General features: G+C 39.4%; 1 protein-coding gene across 3 annotated transcripts in view; it reads right to left on the reverse strand.

Moving 5' to 3' along the window:
* STK39 (serine/threonine kinase 39) overlaps positions 1–12782 on the reverse strand; it is a 296359-nt gene that overhangs the window by 211920 nt on the left and 71657 nt on the right. For all 3 annotated transcript variants that reach the window (XM_055108709.2, XM_034954433.3, XM_063595436.1), the window contains exons 3-4: positions 3948–4056; positions 394–535 (exon numbers count right to left, since the gene is read on the reverse strand). In XM_055108709.2, the coding sequence (XP_054964684.1) occupies positions 394–535; positions 3948–4056 (251 nt within the window). The remainder of the gene's footprint in view (positions 1–393; positions 536–3947; positions 4057–12782) is intronic.

Below are 12782 nucleotides of genomic sequence, written 5' to 3' on the forward strand. Positions count from 1 at the left end.
CTTCCTTCCCTCTCACCACCACATCAAAAATAATTCACATAGTACAATGTTTGGATAGTCTTGCTTGTATTAGAAAGATAGAGATGCTGTCTAGTTCAACTAGTATAATTCAAGAGTAGTTACCAAAACTGATTTTTTTAAATGAGTCCATGTAGTCCTTTTTAGATTCCACTCTTATTTCAGTGAAAGCAACTGAAGCAATCCCAAAGATACCAATATAATTCATCAAAATTTATTCTCTTGTTTCTTTCTTAAGTACTTTTTTCCCATCTATTTAGCCTAAGTTAAAGTAATGTCAATACCTGCCTGCAACATGTGTTTCCTTAATATTCTTTACAAACTAGGGCTGAAGATATGAACATCTGAATTTAAACATCTCTGCAGAGGTCATACCTGTGAATCTGACCGTTTCTGTGTAGATAGTCTAAGCCTTCCAAAACCTCTTTAAGAATTGTTGCTATTATTGCCTCTTCCAGAACTCCATTCTTGTGTTCTCCTCGGTTGACAATGTATTTTATGATATCCAACATTGAACCTAAGTAGACAAACAGAAGAATTAAAACATAAGCATCTTCATCACCTTTTCAGAACAAGACTCCATTATGTATAAAATTTAATAGAAACATCAAAATATGGGCTTTATTTAATGCAAATATTCCCAAGGCAAACAAACAATTGAATGCGGGCCCCATGACCAAAAACACTAAATCCAAGTTTGCAAGAGCACTTTCAGTGTGAATTTAACGAGAAGGATTCTGCCAGGGACCAGAAGGCTGTTCATGGCCGTTCCATGGTTGGTTCCTTTTCTGGTTACAGTATTTCTCACAAAAATTCCTAAGAGCAACCCTCCAAAGAGGGTGCAAAAAGTCTGAACTGACAAAGAAAGGAGTATGAGGCCAGGAGAAAAGGCAGAAGTGAACTGCTGAGAGAAAAAAAAACACACTCTTTGAGGACCTAAATCACAGGTGGGAGGGGGAAAGAAGTATGTTGTTTCTAGACCTCTGCTTATAACCGGAAGATTCCTTCCTGTGACACTACCTGATCTTTATTTTCTTTCCTTCTTTTTCTTTTTTTATTTGAGACAGAGTCTGCCTCTGTCATATAAGCTGGAGTGCAGTGGAGCAATCACGGCTCACTGCAGCCTCAACTTCCCAGGCTCAAGCGATCCTCCCACCTCAGCCTCCCAAGTAGCTGGAACTACAAGTACGTGCCACCACGCCTGGCTAATTTTTGTATTTTTTGTAGAGATGGGGTCTTACCATGTTGCCCATGCTGGTCTTGAACTTCTGGGCTTAAGTGATCTGCCCACCTTGGCCTCCCAAAGTGCTGGGCTTATAGGCATAAGCCACTGAGCCTGGCTGATCTTTATTTCATTTACCTGATATATTTGAGGCACTAACACTTACAATAAACAAACAGATACCTAGTACTTTGTTACCATATACAGATTAGTATCCTTGGCACTGTGAATTCATGTTTCAACACATATTAATTAGTATTCCAAACCCCTGGGTCAGTTTAAAAGCCAAAATTACCTGGGGGTTTGACATTTCTGAAGAGTTAACAAACGGCTTACCTCAGGATCTGAATTTGGCTCTAGGCTCTTTATAATTAACTAAGAGGATTGAGCTTCCCCATCAGATACAGCTGCCTGCCCCTCATTAAGAGATTCAATGTAATGAAATAGAAGAAAACAAATGCATATTTTTCCCCAGAGGAAAAAAAAAACCTCTGTTTATTTGTTGACTCTTAGATTTTTGTGTCATTTAAAAAATGATAATTCCAAAAACATTTTCTTTTTATTGTATAAGGATATACCATACCAGGCATGCATGCATTTCTGTCCTGCTAAAAGAAAAATGAACAAGAGTCCATGTCTGCCCATGTCCTTACCTGTGGAAACCTGTTTAAAATCTGTTCTTACCTAAAGCCCAGAGAGGCTAAATTGGACTCTTAAAAAGACAAAGAAATTTTCTGTCAGATCCTCCTCAGAAAACAGAAGATTCTCAGCTTCATAAAAGCAAAAGGTAAAATCTTCAGCTTGAGCAGGGCATTTGGGACTATTCAGGGTCTCAAGTCATCAGAATTTCTCATTTCCTCAGAGTTGGTGGAACCCCACAAAAAGAGAATGCCTTAAGATCATCTTGTTGGCAAAGCGCAAGTTCCTCTGCTGAATAAAGGGGCAGTCCCAGCACTCAATACTGCAGTCCAGCTCTGGCAGGCTTCCTTTTTCTTTTTTTCTTTTTAATTAAAAACTGAAGTAGGCACTCAAGGAAACAATGACTAGTAAGACTGAGGAAGACTGAAAACAGAACAGAACTAAGCTCTCCAGGGCTCCCCACCGAGACCTACACAAGCAGATCCAAGCCAATTACAATGCCTTCGTCATCTCATTTTTGGGCTTCTGCTTGATCCAAGAGAGTTTCTTTTTTAAAAAAGGAAAACATTAAAACACCTCCCTTGACATCTGCAGATTAAAATAGGCTCTATCATATAAATTCTGCTATGCTAGTTTTGGGTTGTCCAGGCACAGCAAAATGTTCTCCTCTGATCCTAAACCATACTTCATGTCTCAGAAAGATACACAGAGAATCAAGCCCTCGAAAGAGAACACACCAGAGATGTGGGTATGCTGGGTGTTCCCAAGGAAATCACTTGGGCTTTCTAAGCTTCAGTGCCCATGTCTGCAAAACGAAGGTGTAAATATTTACTTGCAGCACAGCATACAAATTTTTAAGTTAACAGATGTTAGAGTCACAAATTCCAGCACCAACATTTACTATGTGTGTGACCTTGGGCAAGTTGCTAAACTCCCTTGAAATTTGGTGTAATTTCTGAAAAACAGGGATGGTGACACAGGCCATTCAGGGATACTGTGAAGATTAAATGGGATAAGGTCAGTAAATTGCCTTGGACAGGATCTAGCCACAGAGTAAGTGTTCAAAAAAGGCAACGGTTATCATTATCATTCCCTCTCTGATAGTGATGTTAGAAGATTAAAAGAAATAAAATACAGGATGTGAAAGCACCTTGTAAATTAAATTGTCAATGGCTTGCATCACTGCAGGGATCTGAAGCTAGAGAGAGGAAGTGACTTTCCCTTCCCAAATGCAACAATAGGATGACAATAGTGCCATTTCTGATCAACACTGCAAGTGAATATGTAGCACACATTTCTCCCCATGTCAACTGAAACCACATTTAGTGAGCACCTACTGGGCGCCAAGTTCAATGAATTCAAAGTGCATTAGACAATCTTCACAAAGTCCACAACCTAAATATGCACTGTCCAATACTGGAGCCATACAAGGTGATTTAAATGTAAGTTAATTAAAATTGAATACTCAGTCCCTCAGTCACACTAGCCACATGTCAAGTGCTTAACAGTCACATGGGATTAGTAAAAAGTAGATAGCAGCACCTCAGAACATTTCCATCATCACAGAACATTCTGATAAATGGCACTGAGATAATTCAGCAAACTGCAATGTGTTAAGGACCTGAACAATGTTAAAAAGAAAGGACTCAAGGAGAAAGGACTGGCTAACTTTTTTGAAGAATAAGCGGTGACTGTGGAGAGGATGTGACCTTTTAGGCCTGAGCACATGGAAAACAAAGGAGAGATGCAAGGCTGAGAAAGAGGACAGGTCAGGGGCAAAGGCATGAGAGCACATAATACATTCCAGGGGCTGCCTCTCAGCCTAGAAGGTCGGGCATTTCATACCTGGAGAAGAGGATATACACATTCTCGGAAGTTAAGCAAAATTATGAAAAGCTTTGAAGGTCAATCTGAAGCAATCTGGACATTATCCTCTAGGCAATGAGAAACCAAACAAACTTTCAAACACAGGGGAGAAAGGATTCAATCTAAAGTCTTCTCCAATATGCTGGTCCCAACAAAAGGAGAGAAAACAAGCAAATAAATAACAACAACAAAATCCACTTACCTCCACTTAGTAATTTCATGACCAGCCAAAGTTCATCTTTGACCACAAAAGAGGTGTAATAGGTCACTACATTGGGATGGCTGCACTGACTCATGGCTTGAATTTCTTTCTATAAAAAGAGCAAAACATGACATAGTACCATGGGGTGAAAAGTGGCAAGCAAAACACAAGTGAATCACAGTTGAGTACCTGGGTAACTTTCCTACTCGAAAGCCTACCTGAGGGGCTGCCTAAGCCATTACTTCAAAGAAGGTATATAAGGACCAATTCTCTCACCCACATTATCAACTCAGATTAGAAAGTTCTCTACAGGAGACCACAGAGCCCTGTGGGCCAGCTACCAGACATAGGAACTTCAGATCACTGTTATCACCCAGATGACCCCTCAACTCTGCCAGCAGAGAGCCCTGCCACATAGGACTAAGAGCCTCATACCTGAACCGAAGGCTTGACAGGGAGATAAAAGACTGGGTGAGTTACTAGGACACCTGCATCCTGGTGCCAGCCTGAACTCTGGTGGATCTTAGCTCCTCCCTCATCCAAAAAACGACAACAAAACTGTCCCTGTTTCTCAGGACTGCTGTGATGGTAAATGAGAAAATACATTTGAAAATGCTACAGTATTATTTCCCAGCTATCTGCCACAGTAGATATTCCATTAACTAAAAAAAGGAGGTGGCAGGGAAGAGAGCGGCAGGCGAAGTAAAATAAGCTTGGGAAAGATCAGATAATATATCTCATTCTAAAAGAATCACAGGGAATATTAGTACTGTCAAAGGCTCTGAGAAGTCCTGCAGTAGATAAACTGCCATAGTTTAATCCATATTAACAGAGCAGGAAAAGAATGCTTTGTGGGTCACATCTTGGAAACACTGCTGTAGAGAATAAAATATATTTTATTCTTTGTTGTTTTATATAAAGACATAAAACAAAGCTGGGAAATAAAACAAATGGCAACTTTCAATAAACCACATTTTTCTGGAATATTCAGTTTCATATTGATTTCAGTTTCTCGTTTTAAGTTATTGTCGGATGACTCCCATAAAAGCTTCAGTCTAATGTAACTCTCAATCAAAGGTACCAGACCAGTGTAACTCACTTACAAGGTGCCATAAAAAGGACAAGAATAACCTAAATGATCAAAGAAACCTCATTTTTGCCATTATGTATTGATGAAAGAAGGGTACATTTATGCATCCTATGAATATATTCAATAATAATGAGCTTCACATTAACTCAAAGTTACCCAAGCAGAACATCTCAATTTGGACGTTATCTTTGCTTGTCCAGTACTGCCTAATCCTCATACTACTAAAAAGATCCTATATATCCGACAACTTGGCCAAAATTCTGTAATATGTAACACTCATACGTTCCTTAACATATATGTTTATTTAAAGTGCTTTTGGCTGGGGGCAGTGGCTCATACATGTAATCCCAACACTTTGGGAGGCTGCAGCAGGCGGATCACCCGAGGTCAGGAGTTCAAGACCAGCCCAGCCAACATGAGAAACATTGTCTCTACAAAAAAATTAGCTGAGTGTGGTGGTGTGCGCCTGTAGTCCCAGTGACTGAGGAAGCTGAGGAACGAGAATCACTCGAACCCGGGAAGTGGAGGTTGCAGTGAGCTGAGATCGTGCCACTGGACTCCAGCCTGAGTGACAAAGCAAGATTCTGTCTCAAAAAAAAATTTAAAAATAATAAAAATGAAGTGCTTTTAACCAAAGATAAACTCCTTAGAAACTACTAATTTTTCTTTTTTCTTCTCAGTATATAACAATGATTTTCCTTCATCATTCCCCTCATCCATTTGACTGATTACAGGTTTTCTAAATCTGACACTTTTCAATTCAGCAACTCTTATCCTTTGAATAAGATCTGAAACCTGAGGTTCAGTTTCCATCTGTTTCCGGTATTAGGTTCTGATGCCATAAGACACTTCTGAAGGAGAAATGGAACACTGCCCTGGCCACTCCTATTTCAAGTCAATAGCATCTGCTCAGTGGGGGGATGGCCCACATTGAAGGTCTGTAGCATTAGGTAGGGTCCAGTTTAAACAGATGCCTAGTGTTCAAAGAAACGAGAACAATGTCTCTTAAATGCAGCTGCACTCTAAATGTAAGTGAATGCTTTTCTAGTGCTGTAACTCCAAACTTTTAAATAATTTATCAAAATGCACAAAACAACTAATGGTCATACAAAAGGAAATTCTTTTACATTGAAGGCAAGGTTGAGTCAGTCTAGAAAAACACACTTTTTAGCCCTTTGCATTTAGATGGCCAGTATCACTTCCCACCCAAAGTATCAGGTTCTCTGACTTTGCAGTGAGCGTGTGTGTGTGTGTGTGTGTGTGTGTGTGTGTGTGTGTGTGTGTGTGTGTAACTCCTTTAGAAAACCTGTAGAACCTATAGATATAACTTAGCAAATTCTATTCCTTCAAAACTCTGAGTCTTAGAGACACCATCTGGACATTAAAAGGTTCCAGAATTTAAATGAGTGGGGGATGAGGGGTCACAGATACTGCCACACCAACACAACCACAGGAGCAGTATAAGGACAGGTAAAAGAAGGGGCAGGGGGCCCAAGAGTGGCTTTCCATCAGTTTGATCACTCAACCTCACATTCTTCTTCCATGCAGCTGAGCCGTCCCTCTTCACTTCTTGGCTAGGGGGTCCATGTCCCCAACTCCTGCACCATCCATTGTCCTGCACAGCAGCTTTTCCACAAGCATTAATGCTTAAGGACATGATGAAACTCGCCTTAGGGAGAAACACCTGTTGCTCCGTCTTGAGCTATGACCTGTGCTATCACTGATCCCCAGGATAAGTAATATTTCCACATAGAAGAAAGTTAAAAACCTGAAAACTAGAAATCTTTCCACAAAACTATCCCCTCCATTCTTCTCAAAACAATGATGGGTGTTATTTGAACGCTCCCTTGGTAACAATCTATCGGTTAAATTATCTAAGCTTCTCCTAATGCCCTAACCGCATTCATATGGTTAGGAAAAGACATTCATTACCAAGCATATTTGTTTGTCCCTATCCCTAAAAATGACAAAACTATTGCCTAAAGACGAACAACTTGAAAATATAAAAATGTTTTAGCTGATTCTTTCGACAGAATGAATGGGTTCTAACATCCTATTCTCTTAATTAGGTCACAACCCAAGGCAGAAGTGTGAGTTAAAGCGGTGCTTCCCTAATTTGGATGGGCATGCAGATCACCTCAGCAATTTGCTAAGATGCAGATTCCCATTCGGAAGGGCTGCAGTGCGGCCTGAGAATCTGCATTTCTAGCAGGCTTCCATGTGATGCTGATGCTGTGGGCCCAGAAACCAGACTTTGAGTGGCAAAGTGGTAGACTGAGCTTTGAAAGAAGGCAGAGAGGAAGGTTGGGGGATGTGAGAGGAGGGACACAGATGACTGCAAGGAAGCCGACAGTGTCAAAAGTGCCCAGTAGTGGGTCTGGCCGACAGTACTGCCTGGCTGAGTCTAACTGGAGGAGAGTCTAACTGGAGGAGAGGGGTAAGAAGCAAAGCTGGAAATAAGGGAGACTGTTGTACTAAAGTGGTGTGAATTTCACAAGGACAGAAAAGGGTAAAAACTTCATTGAGATTTAAAAAAGAAACGCAAGCAAACAAACAAACAAAAATCCCACGAGGTCAAAGATGGGAGAAATTACAGAACTCTTCTGAAATGTAGGCAACACATTTGCCAAAAATATAGTCAAGGAATTGAACACAGTGGCTCCCTTGGAAACCTAGGAAATGAGACTTAGACATGTCACAAGCGCCAAACCAAGCTATGGCACAGTAGCTAATCTTCTCTGAGGCTGACAGAGCTGTTCATGCAGCTCCATCTGAAATGTATCACAAGTGAAATTTCACAAGAGTGGGAAGACCAACCTTAAAATGGGGTAGCATGGAAGATCCCCTATCCATCTGCTAGAACTGAAGTGGCAGCCACAGCAGCACCCCTCTGCAGGGAGCCAAGTGCAAGAAAGACATATCAAAGAAGGACACCCACACACTGCTGTTATGCCAGCCCTGCAAAATTTGCCAAACCAGACATTACGTGCAGCATGCTAGGTGTGGTGAGGAATACAAAATAAAGTATCCCACCCTACAAATATGAGGAGTTGGGAGGAAAAAACTTCCCCTTCCCCCCAAAAATAACAGAACTGAAAAAACAAAGGGAAAAACAACTTAATTTTTTTTTTTTTAGACAATCTCATTCTGTGGTCCAGGCTGGAGTGCAATGGCGCAATCATAGCTCACAGAAGCTTTAACCTTCCTGGCTCGAGCAGTCTTCACACTTCAAGCCTCCTGAGTAGCAGGGGTGATGAGCACATGCTATCACATCCAGCTAATTTTTTAAAATTTTTTGTAGAGACAGGGTCTCACTGTGTTGCCCAGGCTGGTCTCGAGCTCCCAGGCTCAAGCAATCCTCTTCCTTGGTCTCCCAAAGTGCTGAAATTACAGCTGTGAGCCACTGTACCCTGCCATAACTAAATATAATAAGAGATTTTCTCATATTGCTATATGGCCTTTCATTTCCGCACCCCCCCACCCCCGCCCCAACACACACACACAAAACATTATTTCTCCTACAAATAGTACTGAGGCCAATCAGGAACTGTGACTAGCAAGGATCTGATCCTCCAGGATCTACTACAGAAGGGCCGCACTCTATGTCACAGCTGGCTTGGAAGCTTGGCCTTGCCATTTACTGGCTTGATTACCTGGGCAGGTTATCCAACATCTTTGAGCCTCAGTTTCCTTTTCTGTAAAAGGAGATTACTACTATCTACATGAGATTATTGTGAGGTAGGGGAAATGAGATGTATAAAACTCCTTGCAGAATGCCTAGCACATAACACAAATGTTCAAAGTTAATTCAGTCTGTTCAATGTCTCAGTTTCTTCATTGCGTGTGAGCATCGCCCTAATCTCAAGTGTCCCAATTCCTGACTAAGCCTCAAAGGCACAGAGACAGACTATGGCAGCAGCCCTCACTTTTTCCAACAGAAATGTCACAGGACACATCTGTTGGCCCCATTGGCTCAAGGAGTTTGCTGTAATGCATGGATAGGTCATTTGGTCATGAATTTTTAACCTCTACATTGTCTCAACCCATGTTTTTCCTAATTCACCCTGTATTTAATTTATACTACCTTGTCATACTTCATGTATCCTGGTAAACTGCCTCAAACTCTTTCGGAATAAGTTATCTAAATAGATACTTATGCAAAGGGTTCAGAACAAAGAGAAATAGTACAAGTTTAAAGATATAAGAATTAGGAAAAAGTTAAAACCTGATTTCTTTTGTTCCTAAGACCATGAGATTCATAAAACACTAAAAGGAAAGAGATTTTGTTACTGAAAGGGAAGAGTTTAAATGATTCTGAGTTCAAAATATTAAACTATACTTAACCAAATTTGCGTATTTTACAACTTATGTAAATCCTAAATAAATTCTTCTTTATCCGATAATGATGGCAAAATATCCTACTCAAGTACTTAGTTAAGAAATCAAACCTACTCAAGCTCCAAAATTGTATGCAGTTAAATCTGAGGAGATACTTCTAACTTTATTCTAAAGCAATGGATCGCAACCTTGGCTGCATATTGAAATCACCCGGGGAGCTTTGAAAAATACCCACGCCTGAGTCCCGGCCCCAGGGAGGCTGCTGTAAATTGGTTTAGGAGACAGCCTGGGAATGAAAATTTTCAGAAGCTCCCAGGTGGTTCTAATGTGCAGCCACAGCTTAGAACCCCTACTTGCGAGCTAAGTGCTGAAATGTATTTTTCATTCAATGAAATGGTGAGAGAAACATGTAGCTCCCAGGCACATTTCCCCACTGCAATGTAATCTACGTATGATGTACAAATATTATCAAATAAAACATCTACTTCCAAATGCAAGAGATGACCAAATACATCTGTAAAATGTATGCAATACCCTCGAAACATTTGAAGAATTCTTTAAATGGTATAGGAGTAATCTTGTTAAATAAAAACACTTTTCAGAAAGTCTTTCTCCAGCATGCACTTCTTTTAGCAGCATTATGAAAAGTAACCTAATCAATATTCACAAATAACCAAATACTGTTAAGTAGCAGGTTTAACCAAAAACAAATTTCAGTGATTTCAAACGTCAACCAAGGCATGGAAGAACAGGATTAACAAGGTCTTAGAAGAGCAATGTATTTTTCTGGACTGTCATTTTCAATCATGAAAATGTCATTGTGAATTTTTTTATTTATATTTATATTTATTTATTTATTTATTTATTTATTCATTTTGAGATGAAGTTTTGCTCCTTGTTGCCCAGGCTAGAGTGCAATGGTGAAATCTCGGCTCACTGCAACCACTGCCTCCTGGGTTCAAGCGATTCTCCTGCCTCAGCCTCCTGAGTAGCTGGAATTACAGGTGTGTGCCACCTAATTTTTGTAGTTTTAGTAGAGATAGGGTTTCACCATTTTGGCCAGGCTGGTCTTGAACTCCTGACCTCAGGTGATCCACCTGCCTCAGCCTCCCAAAGTGCTGGGATTACAGGCGTGAGCCACCGCACCCAGTCATGAATTCTTTTAATTGCAAAAAATGATATACCATTTATACAGCAAACTCTTGCCTCCTTTATAAGAAAAGTACCAGCAGAGAAAAACCTATTCAAGGAAGTCAAACATTTTGTCTTGTACCACTTACAAATCAATCAACGAATGTCCTTTGCCACTTAACTTTACAATTATTTTCATGTGATTTGGTATCTGAGTTTAACCAAGTATAGTCCAATGGAAGGCAGGTTTACAAATGGGAACTAGGTATTTTGAAGAAAGAGAAACATTTTTAAGAAATAGAAACATTTTTAAGAAATCAGGAAAAGGAAAGCATAAATTTTGTGACAGCCTTAATTGGTGTTTGTAGAGAAGTTTTTAAAACTAGGGAGAAGCAGTTATAAAAGTGTAAAGTGTCAGGGCAATTGAAGGTCTGGAAAATCTCTCAGAAGTAGCAGAGAAATCCCGATGGGCAAACGTCTACTTGCTAACGGAACAGAATGAATATCCCAAGGCCTACTTGCTTCGTTATAATGTCATGAAATTGCGTGCTCTGCAAAAACTGTCCTAAAAAATTAAAATTTGCTTGGAAGTGAAGAAGCCACTTATTTTTTTCAAATGAAACAAGGGGGAGAAAGCAAAAAATACAGTAGTGATATTGAAATACTATATGAAAACTCAATAGGAAGATGCCATTTTCTTTTATAGTTAGCTAAAAAAGTTATTCAACAAACAATAATGATGTCTTTTGGGCTCTAAAAGTGCTGAGGGTGCCACAGTGGAATCAGACTCACACTCAGGTATGAACAATCGCTTTTTGATCATGAAATTGTGACTGGGAATACTGAAAAAATTCAAATTGAAGATGTCATTAAAAACAGAAATGGATGGCCGGCCTGGTAGCATGCACCTGTAATGACAACTACTCACCAAGCTGAGGTAGAAGGATCACTTGAGCCCAGGAGTTCGAGGGCAGCCTGGGCAACATAGCAAGACTTCATCTCTTAAAAAAAAAAAAAAAAAAAAACACCCAAAAAAACAGAAACAGAAACAGGAAGAACTTTTCTTGTCAGCCAAATTGTACTGCTGGAAACCTAGAGGCCAACTTTTACCACTGCTGCTGTATTTGGGTTCACCACCACACAGTGACAATGTAGGGTGTAATGTGTCTTCCTTTTGTGGTATCGCCTGTGGCACCCTGGATACTGTGTGCCATCTGGGGTTCTGCCAGGGAACAACCCTCCTGCAGCCTCCTCTTAATACTCTCCAACCTTCCTCCTGAGGATTCCACAGCCCTCCTTTTTCAGCAACAGCTTAATTAATTATGGAAATAACAAAACCAAAATAAGAACGACAATAACATAGGAAAGAACTAAAGCATTTGTCTCAACCTAAGCAACATTTTCCTGAAGTCTAGAAGAATGGCAAAAGTGAGATATTTAAAAAGTGAGATGTAACTAAAATTATATTCAATCTGGGCATGTTTTCCCCATTTTCTCCTACTCTGAAAATGAGTATGTGCTGGGTCCCTGTTACTGAAAACATATAAGCCCCAAAACATAAGTGTTTTTGCAATGTTAATTTTTGCTTACTTTTTGAAAAAAAAGCATGAGAGGTTAGACATTTTAATGAGCTATTTCTAACAAATGTAGAAAACAATTAAAAGTAAATTCAATTAGTATATTTAATTAGTATCCAAATAAGCTACATAACTTTTAAATTTGATGTTCCAAAAATAAAAGTTGTTTTCTCCAACCAAATTATACATGTTCCTAAGCTAATACAACTTTAGTGCTCTAAAAATGTTAGTTTTGCATATACAGTATAGTATTTATTCTCTAATTCGTTAAGAATGTTTTTGTGCTTTCAAAATATCCAAAAATTTTCTATTTCCAATCCTGCCCTCATTTGGACTATACCTGGATAAACATAAACACCAAATTATGTGAAAATAGTTACAAAGCTAAGTTGCAAGAAAAAGATAACAGTACAAAATTTAATGGCCGAGACTTGAAATGCTCGAAATAGTACTACAAAATATATTAAAATAATTACAAAACTAAGTGGCAAGAGACAGATGACAGAACAAAACTTAATGGTTGAAACCTGAAATGCTCAAAACTATACTATATTCAGTGAAGTAGGCTTGCATGCTAATGCTATATCCTTAATATAAAAAACTCTACAACAAATAGCTAAATGCAATTTGTTACCACATATGATGAATGAGCTGGGATATGAATTATTAATTTACTAATTAGAAAATTCTTAACTTCAA

Source organism: Pan paniscus, chromosome 13, assembly GCF_029289425.2.
Source record: "Pan paniscus chromosome 13, NHGRI_mPanPan1-v2.0_pri, whole genome shotgun sequence".
Lineage (NCBI taxonomy): Eukaryota > Metazoa > Chordata > Mammalia > Primates > Hominidae > Pan > Pan paniscus.